At 38.8% G+C, this 20,028-nt stretch overlaps 1 protein-coding gene across 2 annotated transcripts in view; it reads left to right on the top strand.

The window, feature by feature from the left end:
* LRRC49 (leucine rich repeat containing 49) overlaps window positions 1–20,028 on the top strand; it is a 231,849-nt gene that overhangs the window by 69,161 nt on the left and 142,660 nt on the right. For both annotated transcript variants that reach the window (XM_008151368.3, XM_028160350.2), the window contains one exon: window positions 4,836–4,897. In XM_008151368.3, coding sequence (XP_008149590.1) covers window positions 4,836–4,897 — 62 coding nt within the window. The remainder of the gene's footprint in view (window positions 1–4,835; window positions 4,898–20,028) is intronic.

Genomic DNA, 20,028 nt, shown 5'->3' with positions numbered 1-20,028 from the left:
AAACTGTGGTACATCTACACAATGGAATACTATGGTGATGTAAAAAAAGAAAGAACTCTTGCCATTTGCAATAGTATGGGTGGACCTGGAGAGCATTATGCTAAATGAAATAAGCCAGTCGGAGAAAGATAAATATCACATGATCTCACTCATTTGTGGAATATAATGAACAACATAAACTGATGAACAAAAATAGATCCAGAGACAGAGAAGCATCGATCAGACCATCAAACCTCAGAGGGAAGGTAGGGAAGGGTGGTGGGGTGTGGGAGGTAAGAGATCAACCAAAGGACTTGTATGCATGCAAATAAGCATAACCAATGGGCACAGACGGGGGTGAGGGCATGTGCATAGTGGGTGGAGTGGGAGCTGGCGGGGAGAGGTCAATTTTTTGGCAGTTCTACATTTGCTTTCTGAAATTTCTACTGACTCTTGCTCTACTAACATTCTCCCCCCCCCCCCCCATAGGTTAGTAGCTGGGGATAGTCAGAATGTTATTAAAGCCTGAGTTGAGTTTGTGTCTTTCAGCAAGTTTTGCCAGGAGTGATAGGGGCATGAATGCTAAGGACCATTTTTTATGAGGCGTCTTGTTAGATCATGCATGTGATGTAGATTTGAACTACAAATTCAAGTGAGGAAACACCTATGATTATGAAATTGAGGCTTTTTTCTTTTTCCTCATAGCTATTAAATCTATCTCTCCTACATTATAAAGACTAGAAATCTTTGTAGTCAGAGTTTCAATGGCTGTTATCAGTATAATTTCCAGTTCCCTTTTATTGTTTTCTTTATGTGAGAGGATTACAACAGTGCATAGAAGAAAAGCAGACTTAAAGAGTAACTTGCAGCTAGATTGACTGATACTTACTGCCATGTAATGGGTAGTAAACAAATATAAAAAGCAGATATGCATATTAATGTCTTTGGGTAACAGACCAAATAATGGGCTTTTCTTCATTGGCATTTAAATGCAGTCAAACCTTTCTCTACCATCTCCTATTTCTGAACAATTTGGTTCTCATCCAAGTTGTGCACAGAAAAAATGTCTAGGTTGTGAAACCAAACTTTGGTTTTTGAACTGATAACTCTTTCATGCTAATACCTCAGCATGCCAAAAATGATCTCTCAGGCCACAAAAAAAAAAAGAGAATGCTTTTGTTGTTGGGGAAGTCAAAGATTAGCACAATTTTAAAACATAAAGAGGCCATCTAGTGCAACTATTGCTAAGAGTGTGAAAGAAACAATGATCACAGGCAATTGAAGAGGTATAAAAACTGTTGTTGATTTGGATAAATAAAAAGCATTTAGCCAGTGACAGCATTTTTGGAGGCAGCAATATATGAACAAAGATGTTGCATGATGACCTGAAAAACACCCCTGGAACCAGTGCTGAAAGTGATTTAAGGCTAGTAGGAGGTGGTTCAGTAAATTTAAGAAAAGAAGTGTTTACTTATAGATTAAACAGTACATTAGACATGTACTGTATATAAGAAAGATTTAAATGGAATCATTTGTGGTTCTGGAATGGATTAATTCAATTTACATGATTTCTAATGGGGGAAAAAATCATTCGGTTTTCGAACAAATTGCTTCTCAAACAGCCTATCGGGATGAATTAAATTCGAGAACCAAGGTTCCACTGTATATGATTAGAGTCATTGATATGATGGCTTACACATATTATTCCTCATGTAATATGTGTCTCTGTCACAAAGTGATGACTGTAGCAAGTAATCATGTTGGAATTTATTTAATAAACCTTTTAATAAAAATATCACTTTTCCTTTGTTTTTTTCAAACTTATTATGCTTTGTTAATAAATATGTTTCCAGTTCTCAAAATCAAATCAATCACCTCTATATATTTTTTACTCTGAGTTTTTTTGTATGACAGAATAAATAACAAGATGAGAGTAACTGTGATTTTATTATGGTCATCTTTGTCCTACTTGATGCATGCCAAAGCCTTTGTCTCTTTGCCTTTCATTGTCCTTATTCCTCTGCAGGAGGCTGCTCTAAAAATAGATGTTATACACATGGTCAAATTGCTAAATCATTTAGTTCTTTTGTGAAGTTTAAGAATGTGGAAAACACTGAGCAGAATAGGACAGGGATATTTATCAAATGGCAAGTTATTATTCTTTTGAAGAATAAATAATTATAATCTCAATAATTTTGTAGTTTTATTTAAATCCATTTTAAAATGATTATATTTTATAAATATATAAAATGGTTTTGAATCTTCAAAAAGTTTTGAATGTGATTCTCAGAATTGCATTTTGTTAAATATAATAAATTTGAGACTATGAGCAGATTAATAACAAATGAACTATAAATATTCTGTATATAAATATTTTATTATCTTCTCATCTTAGGTATGTTAACATTATTGCCTCTTTGCCATAGTTTTTCTGCCTATGATATTGTTATCTCCAGAAAAGAACTGTTGAGTTTAATGCTTGGCAATGAAATATGGTGACTTTTTCTCAAAGTTATGAGGATTTAGCTTTTTTACATCATTTCTCCTTCCCCCATCATTCCAAAATAATTAAACATTTTTGGTAAACAGATTGTTGAATACTGATTCCCCCATAATTGTAATGCTAGGAATTCATTACAAAGTATATCTCTGAATTGCTAGAAAAATTAAAGAAAAGTTATAATTTTCTTTAAAAAATGAAATTTAGAACAACAAAAATGATTGTGTAATTATTTTGCTTTTTAAACTGCTGGAAAGACTGCCTATTGAAGTGGTTATATATGTAGTTGAATTCTGATTTTTAGCTTTTCGATTTATTGTGAATATTTTTCATAGCTCTATTAGGTCATGACAGTTACTGATTTTGAAAATTTGATAAAGACCTGCTAAAATTTTATTTTATAAATGAAGATAAATATAAAACATTATAACTTAAATAAAGTTTAAAAAACTTTTCTCACAAATTATCACTTGATGTAATTTGATTTTATATTTTAATAGCCAAAAAATATGTCTTGAAAGGTGTCTGTAGTCTCTGGAGGTGGTAGGCTGGAGCTCAAAGAGACAAAAAATAATTTTTTTTAAGATGCCTTGATTTAGTAGAATTCCAGGCTACTACTTCTCAGTTTCTTCCAGTTGGATGTCAGCAAACAATGCTAGTGCCTAGCAAAATCTCAGGTAGATTCCAGGAAGAATTGGGAGAAGGGATTCCCCAAGAGCACAGAGAGGGCTTTCATTTAGGTTGTGACTCCATACTTCTGGAGAGCAGATAGGAAGCAAGCTACCATTTTCTTTGGAAAATAGAGCCCTGGAATAAAATGAGCTCTACTACTAGTCTATCACTCCTCCTCTACCCCACTCCCCTCTCATTTCTCGGAATATCAGAGAGTGAGGTAGCTGGTAGAGCTGGTTCAAGAAGTTTGCCAACATGCGGAGCCTATCACCCACTGCGGGGACTTCCTGTTTTATGCAGACTTATTTTTTGACCATGGTTGATAAGCTCTAAAAATCACTAACTCACAGCTATGGAACAGGTTTTCAGGGGTGGGCCTGAGAATGGTAATGCCAGATGAATGGAGTACTGAGTGGGTGATTTGATAGCTGCAGTTATATTTGTTTTACACTCTTTAGGGCCCAAGGGGTTGAGAGAAGGTTGGAAGACCCCTGTGCTGTTTTAAAAAGCAGAGTACTGGAAGTCAGGATAAATGGAATCTGTGCTCTCAGCCTCTAGGATAGTATGAAATCCTGAGTCACCTTCCCATCCACTTCCACCCTACCCCTGCAACAATTTCAACTGTATACTTTTTCTTACGTGAATAATGGTATTGCAGACTAAGCTTCCTCTTAACTGTCACTCCAGTATGTCATACTTTTCAGAAGGTTTGTGTCTTTTCACTTAATGAGATTAGGTAACTTTGTTTTTATTTTATGATTTTAAAAAATCATTTGGACCCTGGCCGGCGTGGCTCAGTTGGTTGGGTGTTGTCCTGTGCACCAAAAGGTTACTGGTTTGATTCCCAGTCAGGGTAAATGGCTGGGTTGTGGGTTTGATCCCCCATGTAGGGTGTGCAGGAGGCAGATGATCAACGTTCTGCTCTCACCTCGATCTTTCTCCCTTTCCCTTCCTCTCTCTCTAAAAATCAATAAAAATACTTTAAAAGTAATTTGGGCCAAAGATTTCAATATTTGCTGACTGTAATTACATGTAAACAGCAGAGGTTTGCTTTTGGGTGCTGTACCTTAACAGAAAAGGGTAAAGTTCCAATGACAAGAACCTCCAATTCTTGCTTAGAATGGAAATTGCCCTTATGGTGCCCTTCAGTGACACTATGATCTGCATTTAGTTTTATGGAGAAATTGTTTGTGTTTTGTTCATTTGTAACTGAGTGGTATATTTCCAAAGGTTTAAGAATAGTGAGGTAAATTGCTTTGAAATTCTAGTACTATTTGGAAAGCGAATTGCATAAATTTAAAATTTAAAGCATTAGAATGGCTTCCTTTTGAAAATGAATTTTAACAAATGTTTGATCATACTACATTTGTGCTACGTTCAAATGCTGAAGAAGCATTTTGGCTTCTTTCCCAAAAGCATGCTTAAAGAGGCTAGCAGCAGCATCTCTCTGTTCTCTTCAGTGCTTTACCTTGTGAGTGGTGCAGCTGGTTCTGCGGATGTACTGAAACCCTCCCCTTTAATCTGCAGTGGAGAAGAATGGAGCTCAATGTCCAGGAGAAATCCATGGTCTAGCAAGGTTGCAGTGAATAGAATTGACTATTTATTTCAACAGCTGAGCAAGAAGACATTTATAACATTTCTTTTGCTTTTGGCTGATAAATTTTTGCTTTCTGTTTCCTTCTAGAGAGATGTGGATAATTTGCCCTGCCTCCAACGTCTGTTTCTCAGCTTCAACAATATATCTAAGTAAGTGGAAACTCCCAATTTGTCATTTACTAATAACTTGATTGTGTGGTTTATAGTGTTTTAAATTAAGATTGTAAGTACCTTGCAGAATTTATTGACATGTGAGATTTTAAATTGGAAAATGATAGGGCCATCGGTGACAAAGTTCTTTGTAGAAAAACAAAGCTCTGTTGTGTATCAGTGCCTCTCATACTAAAAAATGAAATTTATGTAACATGCTTTTTATTCCATTATACTTTAGGTTGCTCTCTTGCAAAATGGGGAAATTTCAACATACATTTTGCTGTCTTTTGGTTGACACTTATTGCACTAGTCAGTTGAATTAGAATTTCTTTCATAAATTACCTACTAAGCAGTTTTGATATAGCTGACTATATTTGTCAGAGACATTTGCTAATTAGGCCATAACTTCTAACTTAGTATCCCTACTTAGAATGAATGCTGCCAAGAGACTGTATACTAACATATATATGAATGTATAAGTTTTGCTTTACAAAGATTTGAAGCATATAATTCTTTATATTGTGATAAAGTCTCACTCACTGTCAGTGTGTCAATGTGGGAGATTTCAGAACTGGAGCTGAAACAAACAGTCAGACTTTTCAGTGACAAGGGACCTCTATTCCTTCTCAAATTCTTTTCTTCTCCTTCTTCCCCCTAGCCACTTAGTTTCAACTGGGTTTTATAACTAACTACTCCTAAATTCTTTAGTTTTACTTTAAGGCTGTTCTCTGAACCTGCTTTTATAAGATGGTAAGAATTAAGTATAAAAGAGTTTAGAGCACATCTCTTCCTGGCCTCTAGGCCTATGCTTCTGATTATTTAAAACTAGTTTAGTTTTTATGCATTTTCTGTTTGCATCTTTTTCCTCCTCCATCAGACTTGTATTACCTGTATCCCTGTGCTATATCTCTAAACGTTAGAGATTAAATCCAGATGGTGAACTTTACAAATAGGCATTATTTCAAAGAAGGTACCTTGAATCCCTCTTTTTTATTTTCTGTGGAAAAAGCATTAAAGTTTTCTGGAAGACTTTTTATCTTTTTTTTTTTCTTTCAGTTTGTGCTGAATGCTCTTCCATCTGCCTTTCTATCTTGTTGAGGAGGTAGGATTTATTTTTCAAATGGCAGTGCAAGGGACAATCAACTTTCTTTAGGGAATTTCTACCTAAAGGCCATTAACATCTGTTTTGAGAGGATAGTTCCTTATTCTCACAATATGTTGTTTCTCTTGTGTCACAGTATTAACTGTTTAAGGTGCTGCAAACCCCTAGAGTCCCCCAACCTGTGGTGAAACTCAGTACTATGCTTTTTGTATTGTTTGTGGGGATAATTTAAAGAGATATATAAATTTGGGTATATGGATTATGCTATTCCCAGATCCCCAGGACTATCTGAACTTCTGAACTCCTGATGCACCCCAGAACCAACTCAGACTGGTCCTATCCTGTTTCTAGCAAGACCTGGAAGCAAAGTTTGGGAGCAACACTTGTGAACACCACTCATGAGTAACACTTGTACACTCTTAACTGCTGCCCCATGGAAGCAAAGGACCAAACATGACCAGATCCTGGGATCCCTTTCATAAGTGAAGGGTCCGTTGTCCAGGAAGATCCAGTGCTGAAACCCCTTAATCCTGCCCCAAACCCTTGATGGGGAAGACAGATTTGAGTCTTGCCTCCTCTCTCCTTATTATTCCACTTGCAAAACAAAAGCTTTTCTTTTCTCAAAAGCCGGTGCCACAGTATTGGCTTCTATGTGCATCTGATAACGAGCCGTTACTCAGTGACACTGGGTCTGTAGGGAGTTGGTTTTAATTGTTTGTATTTAGGGAGTTTTTTTCCCCCAACCTGTAAAGGAGTTTCACTCACCCAGCAAAATGAGGATATGCTTAATGGGATGAATATAATTTCCTTTAAAAAGCACAATTTTGCAAGAAACAGCGATAAAAGTGAGTCAACAATTTCAGGACTTTCATTTTCTTCCTATTGCTTCCTCTGTGTACTACATGGGCTTAGCCCTTCACCTTCTGCCTCTGCTGCTTCCAGCTGATCTGTTTCTGAGGCTAGGTACATTTTCTGCCCTGTCCCTATTGATGCTCATGGTTCAGGGAATGGCACAGAGAATATAGTGGGTCTGAGTGGGGTGAAAATTGGAGTTCAAGCCCTGAAAACATTTCTGTGAACTTTACTCAGGACACAAATAACTCGGATAACTGAGGCATCGGATGATTTTTAGTGATACTTGTAGTATCTTTTCAGGGCCCAAGTATCCTCCTATAGTCCTGGAATAATAGACTTGCTTGATTTTACAGTTCAGTGGACCAGAGGTAACGGGGGTCAAGAGGAACAGAAACAGCACTATAAAGCTGCAAGTCGGTACCTTTTAGGACTCCTGAAAAACTCTCAAGTAGTTTTTCACAAATGAAAATATCCAACCATGTATCCATTCTGGGGAGACAAAAAAATGCATTGACTGTTATGTAGAAGGGCGTCTAGGTTTTAACCATTTATTGGATTCTTAAAGGTTCAATAAATTTGCATAAATTATCAGATAATAATAATTACCTTTCTGGTGGAAATTCCAAAATATGATGTTACCTTATTGAACTCAGAGAGCTACAATAATGGATTGAATAGGTACTATATTTAATGGTGAGTTTGGTGGACGGAACACTTTTTGTATAATTTCCTGCAGATATTAGAACAGTGCATTTAGTTCAATCAGTAGGCATGCAAGATATAGAGAATGAATGACCAATACTCAAGTCTATGTATCTGAATAGATTCAGTGCTTCTGGTTAAGTTATCCCTCAGAACATGAGGAAGACAGAGACATGAGTGGATAATTGTAATTCAGTTGGTTAAACTTAGTTGTGGCAATATTAGAAAATGTGAATCAGCCTGGAAGTGAAGGAAGCCTTCCCAGAGGTAGATGGTACCTGCACTGAACTCTGAGTGCAGCGTAGGCTTAGTACAGTAAAGGGCACTGGGGCATTAAAGGCACAGGACGTACTTGGGCAAAGTGGATGCAGGGGGCTCAGGGCGGACTCCCTAGGTCTCCTCTCTGGGGAACTGCAGTGAGACCCTTGCCCTCCTCTTCCTTACCCCCCGAACCGTAATAACCCGGGGCCTTCCTCGGGCGCACAGAGTGCTGAGGGGCTGCCGAAGCACTTTTTTGATGATTATCTTAAGAGAAGTATTCTGTGGTTAATCAGAGGAATCACTTGAATTCCATTGTTCACCTCTTCTTCAGGGGTGCTGTTTGCGTGATTCATTTAGTTCTTCTTGGCTCTTGTGCTTGTAATTTCCAGGTAATTATTATATTTTTTTTCCTAGTGGTTCTTATTTTATGAATGGGGTAAAGTTTTCTTTGATTTCTAGAATTTACTTTTTTTTCTGGAGCTAATACCTGTATTTGTTCTCTAAACAAAAGGTCAATCTGTTGATTTGTCAGTAAGCATCTTGCCCAGAACTTCCAGATACAAGAAAAATCTATAGAAACGAAACCATTCTGTTATTGTGGTGTGCCCCAGGGTACAGGTAATAAGGACCCTCAGTATCTGCAGGGCATTTAAAAACAAACTGCCAAATATAATTTTTCTTTTATTATCTGTATACACTGGAAGTTCTACTAGTAAACAATGTCAGGGATAAAATACTCCTTCTTTCCCTTCGTGAAACAATCCTGCTTTCTCTTTATGGTGTCATTGAAATTTTTAAAGGTTTTCATTTTGTTATTTTTGAGGAAGGAATGCTATTACAAGTTTTCTAATGACCTCTTTTAGTAATTACATGACTAAAGGTCACTGGACTCCAAGCTTTGGGGTTTGACTTTTCCTTCATTACAGGGCAAGATTATCCTCCAGGCTGTTTTCAAATATTCACTGAAAATGGCTCATAATTTTACCTTTATATTTTTTCCTCAAGCCACACTTTAGCCTGAGAAAAAAAGTAACCCTGTATGAATTATGTATCCAGAGAAGAACCTATTTCTATTTCAGAAAATTAGAGAAACTGTAATTGCCCTGCAGTTGTCTATTGTAGTACTAGTTGCTATTTTAAGGAGGAAATTATTTTACTGGTCTTCAGAATGTATTGATATTTGTTGTGAATTCAGGTTGTTTCATAAAGTGTTCCTATAGTTGAGATATAGGGCTTTACTATCCTAATTCCCAGGATTGGAAGTGCCACTTCTGTCCTTTTGGCTTGAAGGAAATTCATTTTCCTTAGTACTCAAAACTGTTAAAATGCCTTTACTTTTCTTTATGCCTCTAAATGCCTTTACTTTTCTTTTCTTAAGTAAAATGCCTTTACTTTCCCCTTTATGGCTTAAGTTACAGATAATCAACAATATGCAAATCTTGTTACTAACAGAATACAATAGAGGAAATCAACTATTGAGAGATTTTTTCCTGACCACCTGTTTATATTTTATTTATTTTATTTTATTTTAATTTACTTTATTTTATTTATTTATTTATTGTTTTATTTTTTATTATTTATTTTGTTTTATTTATTTATTCATTTATTTTATTTTATTTATTTTATTTATTTAGGTATTACATATGTGTCCTTATCTCCCCATTGCCCCCCAAATCCCCCACTCAAACCCTCACCCCCCTTGTTGTCTGTGTCCATTGGTTAGGCTTATATGCATGCATACAAGTCCTTTGGTTGATCCCTCCCCCTTACCCTCACCCTCCCCTACCTTCCCTCTGAGGTTTGACGGTCTGATCCGTGCTTCTCTGTCTCTAAATCTGTTTTTGTTCATCAGTTTATGTTGTTCATTATATTCCACAAATGAGTGAGATCATGTGATATTTATCTTTCTCTGACTTAAGTTCGCTTATCGTAATGCTCTCCAGTTCCATCCATATTGTTGTGAATGGTAAGAATCCCTTCTTTTTTACAGCACTGTAGTATTTCATTGTGTAGATGTACCACAGTTTTTAATCCACTCATCTGCTGATGGGCACTTAGGCTGTTTCCACATCTTAGCTATTGTAAATTGTGCTGCTATGAACACAGGGGTACATATATCCTTTCTGGTTGGTGTTTCTGTTTTCTTGGGATATATTCCTAGAAGTGGGATTACTGGGTCAAATGGGAATTCCATTTTAATTTTTTGAGGAAGCTCCATAATGTTTTCCACAGTGGCTCCCACCAGCAATGCAAGAGGGTTCCTTTTTCTCCACATCCTCGCCAGCACTTGTCATTTGTTGATTTGTTGATGATAGCCATTCTGACAGGTGAGAGATGGTACCTCATTGTTTTTATTTGCATATCTCAGATTATTAGTGACTTTAAGCATGTTTTCTTATGTCTCTTGGCCTTTTGTATGTCCTCTTTGGAAAAGTATCTATTTAGGTCCTTTGTCCATTTTTTGATTGGATTGTTTATCTTCCTTTTGTTAAGTTGTATGAATTCTGTATAAATTTTGGAGATTAAACCCATATCAGAGATAACGTTGGCAAATATGCTCTCCCATGCAGTGGGCTTCCTTGTTGTTTTGTTGATGGTTTCTTTTGCTGTTCAAAAGCTTTTTATTTTGATGTAGTCCCATTTGTTTATTTTCTCCGTAGTTTCCTAAGAGCTGTATCAGTAAAGATATTGCCACGACATATGTCTGCTATTTTGCTTACTATGGAGTCTTCTAAGATTTTTATGGTTTCCCATCTTACCTTTAAGTCCTTTATCCATTTTGAGTTTATTTTTGTGTATGGTGTAAGTTGGTGGTCTAGTTTCATTTTTTTTTTGCATATGTCTGTCCAATTTTCCTCACACCATTTATTGAGGAGACTGTCTTGACTCCATTGTATGCTCTTGCCTACTTCGTCAAATATTAATTGAGCATAGTGGCTTGGGTTGATTTCTGGATTCTCTGTTATATTAGTCTATATGTCTGTTCTAGTGCCAGTACCAGGCAGTTTTGAGGACAGTTGTTTTGTAATATAGCTTGATATCTTGTGTTGTGATCCCTCCAACTTCGTTCTTCTTTGTAAAGATTGGTGCAGCTACTCGGGGTCTTTTTTATTCCAGATGAATTTTTGGAGATTTTGTTCTAGGTCTTTGAAATATGCCATTGGAATTTTAATGGGGATTCCATTGAATCTATAAATTGCTTTGGGTAGTATGGACATTTCAATGTTGTTGATTCTATCAATCCATGAACACCGTATACTAGTATTCTTCCACTTGTTTATATCTACCTCTATCTCTTTTATCAGCGTCCTGTAATTTTCTGAGTACAAGTCCATTACCTCCTTGGTTAAGTTTATTCCTAGTTCTCTTAATTCTTTTGTTGCAATTGTAAATGGGATTTTTTTTTTTTTTAGTTTCTCTTTTTGTTGGTTCATTATTGGTGTATAAAAAAGCCATAGATTTATGGGTGTTAATTTTGTATCCCGCTACATTGACGAATTCTTTTAAGTCTAGAAGTGTTTTTGGTGGAGTCTTTAGGGTTTTCTATATACAATATCATGTCATGAATGTGAATAATGACAATTTTACTTTTTCTTTTCTAATTTGCATGCCTTTTATTTCTTCTTCTTGTCTGATCGCTATGGCTAGCACTTCCAGTACTATGTGGAACAGGAATGGTAGAAGTGGGTATCCCTGTCTTGTTCCTGTTCTTAGAGGAAATGGTTTTAGTTTTTGCTTATTGAGTATGATATTGGCTGTAGGTTTGTCATATAAAACTTTTATTATGTTGAGTTATGATCCCTCCATTCCCCCCCTTGCTGAGAGTTTTATCAGGAAAGGGTGTTGGATTTTGTCAAATGCCTTTTCTGCATCAATTGATAAGATTATGTGATTTTTGTCTCTCAATTTGTTTATGTGATGTATCATGTTTATTGATTTGCAGATATTGTACCATCCTTGCATCCCTGGAATAAATCCCAGTTGGTCACGGTGTATGATCTTTCTAATGTAATGCTGTATTTGATTTGCTAGAATTTTGTTGAGGGTTTTAGCATCTATGTTCATTGGGGATATTGGCCTGTAATTCTCTTTCTTTGTAGTGTCTTTATCTGGTTTTGGGTTTTAATTAATGCTGGCTTCATAGAAAGAGCTTGGAAGCGTGCCTTCCTCTTGAATATTTTTGGAATAGTGTGAGGAGAATAGGTTTTAGTTCTTCTTTGAATGTTTGGTAAAACACCCCAGTGAAGCTCTCCCATCCAGCGCTTTCGTTTGCTGGAAATTTTTTGATTACTGTTTGCATTTCATCAGTCGTTATCAACCTATTCAGGTTTTTTGATTCTTCCTGATTGAGTTTTGGAAGCTTGTATTTTTCTAAGAATATGTCCATTTCATCAAGGTTGTCCAGTTTGTTGGAGTAGAGTTGTTCATAGTATTTTTTTTTTTTTTACAATCCTTTGTATTTCTGTGGGGTCGGTTGTTGCTTCACCTCTTTCATTTCTGATTGTGTTCATTTAGGTCCTCTCTCTTTTTTTCTTGGTGAGACTGGCTAGAGGTTCATCAATCTTGTTTATCCTTTCAAAGAACCAGCTCTTGGGTTTTTTTGACCTTTTATATATATTTTTTGGTCTCTATATCATTTATTTCCACTCTGATCTTTGTTATTTCCTTCCTTCTGCTTACTCTGGTCTTTTCTTGTTGCTCTCTTTCTAATTCTTTAAGTGGTAGGGTTAGATAATTTATTACCATTTTTTCTTATTTTTTTCGGCAGGCCTGTAGAGCTATGAACTTCCCTCTCAGGGATGCTTTCACTGTGTCCCATTGATTTTGGATTGTTGTGTTTTCATTGTCGTTTGTTTGCAGGATTCTTTTTATTTCTTCTTTGTAACACAAGTATTGTTTAATAGCATGCTATTTAGCCTCCAAGTGTTAGATTTTTTTCATTGTTTTTATTGTAGTTGGTTTCTAATTTTATGCCATTGTGATCTGAGAAGATATTTGATATGATTTCTATCTTCTTGAATTTGAAGAGACTTGCCTCCGTCCCAATATGTGGTCTATCTTTGAAAATGTCCTGTGTGCACTTGAGAATATACATTCTGTAGCTTTGGGGTGAAATCTTCTGAAGATTTCAATTAAGTCCATCTGATCTAGTGAGTCATTTAGGATTGATGTTTCTTTGCTGATTTTTTTTGTTTAGAGGATTTACTAGCATCCAGTGGTATAGGTGGGGTATTAAAGTCCCCTACTATGACTATATTGCTGTCAATCTCTCCCTTGATATCCTCCAGAAGTTTTTTTTATGTATTTGGGTGCTCCTGTAGTGGGTTCATATATGTTTACCAGAGTTATATCCTCTTGTTAAATTGCTTCCTTTAGTATTATGAAGTGGCCTTCCTTATCTCTTCTTATGGCCTTCACTGTGAGGTCTATTTTGTCAGATATAAGTATTGCTGTCCCAGCTTATTTCTCATTTACAATTGCCTGAAAAAAATTTTTTCTATCCCTTCACTATCAGTCTGTGTGAGTCCTTTGTTCTGAGGGGGGTCTCTTGTAGACAGCTGATATATGGGTCATGTTTTCTTATCCATTCAGCTATGCTATATTTTTTGATTGGAGCATTTAATCCATTTATATTTAAAGTTATTATTGATAGGTGTTTGTCGCCATTTTTATTCTTTTTTTCTTTTTAATATGTTTTATTGATTTTTTACAGAGAAGAAAGGAGAGGGAGAGAGAGTTAGAAACATCAATGAGAGAGAAACATCAATCAGCTGCCTCCTGCACACCCCCTACTGAGGATATGCCCGCAACCAAGGTACATGCCCTTGACCAGAATCGAACCTGGGACCCTTGAGTCCGCAGGCCGACACTCTAGTCATTGAGCCAAACCGGTTAGGGCGCCATTTTTATTCTTTATGCCTGTGTTCCTTCTTCCCTTTCTATTTTTTCTTTTTACAACAGTCCATTTAGCATTTCTTGCATTGTTGTTTTGGTGGTAATAAACTTTCTTAGCCCTTTTTTGTCTGTGAAGCTCCTGATTTCCCCTTCAAGTTTGAATAGCCTTGTTGGGTTTTGTATTATTGGATTCAGTCCCTTGCTTTGCATCATTTTGTATATTTCATTCCATTGCCTTCTGGCCTGATGTGTTTCTTCTTTGAAATCAGTTGATATTGTAATGAAAGATCCCTTGTACGTAATTTTCTGTCACTCTGGCAGCCTTTAAGATTCTTACTTTGTTGTTGATTTTTGCCAATTTAATTATGATGTGTATTGGTGTTGGTCTTTTTAGGTTCATCTTTTTGGGGACCCTACGTGCCTCTTGGATTTGTTCTGTCTTTATTTCTTCAAACAGGATTTTTATTTCTTGCTTGGCTTACTCTCCTTCTGCCACCCCTGTCATGCAGATATTGTTTAGTTTCGTGTTGTCCCAAAGCTCCCGTGTTGTCCCAGGTGCTCTTCCTGCTTTTTAATTTTTTTTTTTTTTGAGTTGCTGCTGTGCTTGGGCGGTTTTTTCTACCTTGTCTTCTAACTCACTGATGCCCTCCTCAGGCTCTTCTGGTCTACTGCTGAAGCTTTCCATTATGTTCTTTATTGTAGCCATGTCATTCTTCATTTCTTCTTGATTCTTACACGTGTTGTTGAATTTGTCTTTCATCCTTTTCAGTGTCCTTATAACCATTGCTCTGAATTCTTTCTTTGACAAATTGCTTGCCTTCATTTTGTTTATTTCCTTTTCTGGTGATTTCTCCTTTTCTTTTGAATGTTTGTGTGTGTGTGTGTGTGTGTGTGTCCCCATTTTTGCTGTTCCTTTGTGATTATTTCTACATATGAGATCAAAATGTTATGCCACCCATATTTTTTGCGTTTGTCTTATATAGTAGACTAGAGGCTCAGTGTATGAATTTGTGCAAGGGTGGAGTCCGGCCAGCCTGCCCCAATTGTGGCCAATTGGGGCCAAGCTGGCCGGGGGGAGGGGATGCAGGAGGTTGGCTCTCTGTCCCTTCCCCTGATTGGGGTTGTGGGAGCTGATCATGGCCATGCTGTCAGGGGGAAGGGGCTGTGGGAAGTGGGCCGGCCAGGGGGAGGGGCTGCGGTCAGTTGGTTGGTCACCCTTGCTCCCAATCGGGGTTTGGGGGCCAGGCCACCTGGGGGGGTCATGGTCAGTTGGCCAGATGGCCCTACCCCCATTCAGGCATAGGCCATTCGTGGGTGGGGCTGGCCGGGCGGGAGGGGCTGCGGAAGGTTGGCCGGCTGTAGGGAAGGAGGCTCGATTGGGGCAGGGCCAGCTGCAGGGAGGGACCATGGGCAGGTCCAGCAGGGGGCACGGGCTGAGGGAGGTGGGCCGGCCAGGGGGAGGGATCACAGTCAGTTGCCTGGCTGGCCCCACCCCTGATCGGGAGGGGGCGCGTTCAGGCATGGGGTTGGCCGGAGGAGGTGCTGCGGGAGGTTGCCTGGCCAGCCCCACCCCCTGATTGGATGGGGGGGCTCGATTGGGGTAGGGCCACCTGTGGTGAGGGTCCGTGGGCAGGCTGGCTTGGGGGTGCTGCGGGAGGTGGGCCTGTCAAGGGAAGGGGTCACAGTGGTTGGCCGGCCGGCCCTGCCCATGGTCCCGGTATGAGGGCCGATCCAGGGCTGTGCTGGCGGGAGGAGAGGCTGCAGGCAGTTGGCCAGCCATTCCTGCCTCTGATCTGGGTGGGGGCGCTTATTAGGGGTGGGGCCAGCCAGGGGGATTGGCCGTGCATGGTTGCCCATCTGGCCTCATCCCCAATCTAGTGATGGGCCAGCCTGAGGGAGGGGCCGTGGTCGGTTGGCTGGCCTGCCCACGCCTGATCAGAGTGGTGGGTGCCGATCAGGGTTGCAGTGCGCATCAAAGCAACTGGTCATTCTGGTTGTTATGGCATTCCAGTCACTTGGTTTTTATATATATAGAATATATGTTTTGTGGGACACAGTGTTGTAATGTCTCCAGTCTTCTGGGCTGAGCAATCTAGGGATGCCTCCTACTTGGGATATTTGGGTTCTCTTGGTGTAGTTGGGTCTTGAGTGTTATTGTAAAGTTCATGAGTGGAGTCTAGGAGACTTAGGGTGTCTGGTTATGTGGCTCTCTCTCTCCCACATTGACCCAACTGCACAAAATACAACTCGACAAGACATGACACAAAGGGAACAAAACACGAATGTACTCACAACACCTATAACCCCATTATAAATGACTACTAGAGAAACAAGAATTAGGGGAGAGAAAAGAGAGCAAAAATGATATCAAGAAAAGAAAAAAATGGTAAGAGGGAAAAGAAAAAGAAGAAAAAGGAAGAATAAAAAGATATATACAATGGGAGAAAATACCACAGAACAAACAGATAAACCAAATAATGTATACAACAAATACCCAGAAAAGAGGGTGGGGGCAGAATCTATAGAGGCAGATCTTATATATAGAAAGTAAGGTTACAGAATTGAATGACTATGGGAAGGACCTTGGTTCAGTATAGAGGAGATAGAAAGAGGATGAGTGGATAAGAAAAAAGAAAAAGAAGAAAAAAATTTTAATAAAAAATAAAAAGATAAGATAAAATAACCATTAAAACAGTAAAAGTAGAATGAAGAAAAAATAATGCAAAAAAAGAAAGAAGCAAACAAAAAAACACACAAAGAAAATAAAGAAAAAAATTTAAATAAAAGATAAAAAAATTTAAACAATGAAGTGGTGTTCATTTCAGCTGAGTTTTAATGCCCTATGGGGGCTGGTTTAAGATCCCACTCTTCTATTTTGTCGCCACTTCTCAGTTTCCTGTTAGTTAGTCAGGACTGTGTTGAAGCTCTAGGCGATCCATTGCACCTCTGTTTGTGTCTATCTCCACCATGTTGACTGCCAGTAGGCGGGACCGATCTGCCCACTAAGCCTGTCTGCCCACTGTCAATCTCAATTTCTCAAGTGGCTGTTTCTGACAGGGCTATAGTTAGGGAGGTTGCTGAATAGCTTTCTGGGACTGAAAGGCCTCTCTTCAACCCAGTCCCTGAGGGCTCTTAGGGGCTATTCAGATTTTGTGTGTCCTTTGTACCACTCAGGGTGTAGTCTGGGTGTGGCTGTATTGGTTGCCTGGAGACTGCTGGGAGGGGCTAGCTCTTCAGGAGAAAATGTCTGCTTTGGTCTGGAGTGTCAGGAATGTCCCAGTGCCAGACTCCCAGTCACCTCTTCCTGACCTGCTCTTCTCCACAGCCTCTCCTCAGACTCCACATGTCCGCACCTCCACCTGCATCTCAGCCACGGGTGAGTGTTTGTATTTGAAAGGTCCTATGAACTGGGTGTAGTGAATAAAAGCAAAGACCAAAAGGAGGGGAAACAACTGCGCTACTGTGAGTTTCTCTGCCCCTGGCACTGCGCAGCTTGTGTAGTTCTTCAGGCCACTCCCTCTGGGCTCAGGCTGTGCACTTAGATCTAGAATCCCCTGCCACCAGTGGCCCTATGGACTTCCTTTTCACAGTCACATGTTAAGCCTGTCCCCAAGGGATGCGGACTTGGTGCTGTGTGGCTTCCTTCTGACCCTCTGGGCTTGGAGGTCTCACAACTCTCTCCAGCCCAGATCCCCGATCCTACCATTCTCCAGGCATCCTCTGCCCTTCCTGGTTGTGAATTGTCTCACCAGCTGTGTCCACTTTGCCAATTCTGGGTGGATGTAATTTGATTTAGATGCTCCTTTAATCTGCTCTGGGATAAGGCTCAGGACACGTCTGCCTATTCGGCCACCATTTTGTGTCTCCTGTATTAACATTTTATAAAGCATTGCTGTATCAAAGGCTCTTTTGGGTTTTTCTAATGTGAAGGTTCTAGAAGTTGTGGGGCAATTTTTGGTTCATATTACTACAGGACATTTTGAGTCTTAAAATTTACTCTTGAGTACATGTTATATTGGTTGTGGTTGTTTTATTTATTTTTAATCATTTTTTTTTAATTTTTTCAATTACAGTTGACATACAATATTAGTTTCAGGTATACACCCCAGTGATTAGACATTATAAAACTTTTTAAGTGATCCTACCGATAAATCTCAGACCATGCTGTATTTAAGACCCCCACAACTACACTATAACTACTAATTTTCACTTTTGAATCCCTTCACCCTTTTCACCCATTCTCCCAACCCCTCTCCCATCTGGCAACCATCAAAATGTTCTCTTTTTCTGTCCTGCCTGATCATTTATTTCTACTTTTAGATTCAATTGTTTATAGATATATATTTATTCCCAATTTATTGTTCCTACTTTAAATCTTCTTTTCTTTTTCTTCTTCTTAAAGAAGACCCTTCAACATTTCATGTAATACTGGTTTGGTAGTGATGAATTCCTTTAGCTTTTTCTTGTCTGGGGAGCTCTTTATGTGACCTTCAATTCTAAATGATACCTTTGCTGGATAAAGTGATCTTGGTTGTAGGTCCTTGCTTTTCATCACTTTGAATATTTCTTGTCATTCCCTTCTGGCCTGCAAAGTTTCTGTTGAGAAATCAGCTGATAGTTGTATGGGCATTTTCTTGTAGGTAACTAACTGCTTTTCTCTTACTGCTTTTTAAATTCTCTCTTTGTCTTTAACCCTTTGCACTCGCTTGCTTTTTTCTTGATTCCTTTATTCTACTCAGGATTTAATTTTTTAAATACCCCAGATTTTACAAAGCGCGGCAGTAGAATAAAAAACTGGAGTTTCTTTTCATACAAACTTATTTATTTAGATTTTTTATATTTTGAATTATTGATACATTCAAAGAGTATAAAAAGAGCTGCTACCAATGCTAACCATGTCGAGTCACACTCGACATCCGAGTGCAAAAGGTTAACCTTTGGCATTTTAGTTTGCTTGTCTTGGTGTCGGCCTCTGGGTTCATCTTGTTTGGGACTCTCTGTGCTTCTTGGACTTGTATGTCTATTTCTTTCACCAAGTAGGGAAAGTTTTCTGTCATTATTTCTTCAAATAGGTTTTCAATTTCTTGCTCCCTCTTCTTTTGGTGCAAATGTTGTAATGCCTGAAGTTGTTTCAGAGGCTCCTTAAACTATCTTCATATTTTTGGATTTTTTTTGTCTCTTTGGTGTTCTGCTATTGGGTATTTTTTGCTTCCTTATATTCTAAATTCTTGATTTGATTCTCAGCATCCTCTACTCTACAATTGCTTCCCTGTAAATTATTTTTTATTTTAGTTAGTGTATCCTTCATTTCTAACTGGTCTTTTTTTATGTTGTTGAGATTCTCACTAAGTTCCTTGAGGTTCTCAGTAAGTTCCTTAAGCAACCTTATAACCATTGTTTTGAACTCTGTATTGATAGTTTTCTTGCTTCCATTTCATTTAGTTCTTTTTCTGGAGATTTCTTCTGTTCTTTCATTTGTAACATGTTTCTTTGTATCTACATTTTGGCTGCTTCCCTGTGTTTGTTTCTATGTATTAAATATGCCCACTATGTCTTCTGGACTTGGTAGAGTGGCCTTGTGTATATGTCCTGTAGGGCCCAGTGGCTCAACCTCCCCAGTCATCTGAACTGGCACTCCAGGTGTACCCCTGTGTGAGCTGTGTGCACTGACCTATTGTAGTTGAGCCTTGAATGATGTTGGTGTCACTGGAAGGGATTGACCCCTAAGCCAATCGGTTGTGAGGATCTGCTGCAATTACAGTGGAAGAGCCTGCTGTGCAGGAGCTGACTCTATGGAGCAAGACTTGCGTTAGTGGGGCTTTGGTGCTCACTGAGTCTGCCCCTTGAGTGGGTCACGTGTGGAGGTGGTAGGGTTGTAATCCACCATGGTTGAAAATGACCACCAGGTGCACTGGTTTGGGGACTTCCCAGAATGTGAAAAGTCAGCTATTGCCTTTGTCTTGCCTGGGGCTACCCAGCATGAGCTACAAAGCAGTCTGAAGATGACTGCTACTTGTATTGGCCTTGGAGGTGCCTAGCAGAGGCCAAGCTCTGAACCAAGGTGAGCTTCCACTTGTGCCAGGCCTGAGGCCACTTATCGAGAGGTACAGGGCATGCTGAGTCCAGCTGCTGCTTGTTTGAGAGATTTTCGGGAAGTACGAAGCATGAGGCAAGAGAAGCTAGATGTATGGAAAAATGATTGGAAATGGCTTGAATGAGCCCTACTAGGGAGAAGTGGGGTCTTAGACAATCACCAGGGTGGAGCAAATAGTGTGAGCCAGGTCAATGGAGATTCAGATATGGTGCAGCCTGT

The sequence above is a fragment of the Eptesicus fuscus genome, chromosome 2 (genome assembly GCF_027574615.1).
Source record: "Eptesicus fuscus isolate TK198812 chromosome 2, DD_ASM_mEF_20220401, whole genome shotgun sequence".
Lineage (NCBI taxonomy): Eukaryota > Metazoa > Chordata > Mammalia > Chiroptera > Vespertilionidae > Eptesicus > Eptesicus fuscus.
The sequence above is the reverse complement of the archived record's forward strand: the minus strand, read 5'-3'. Positions and strand labels throughout refer to the sequence as shown.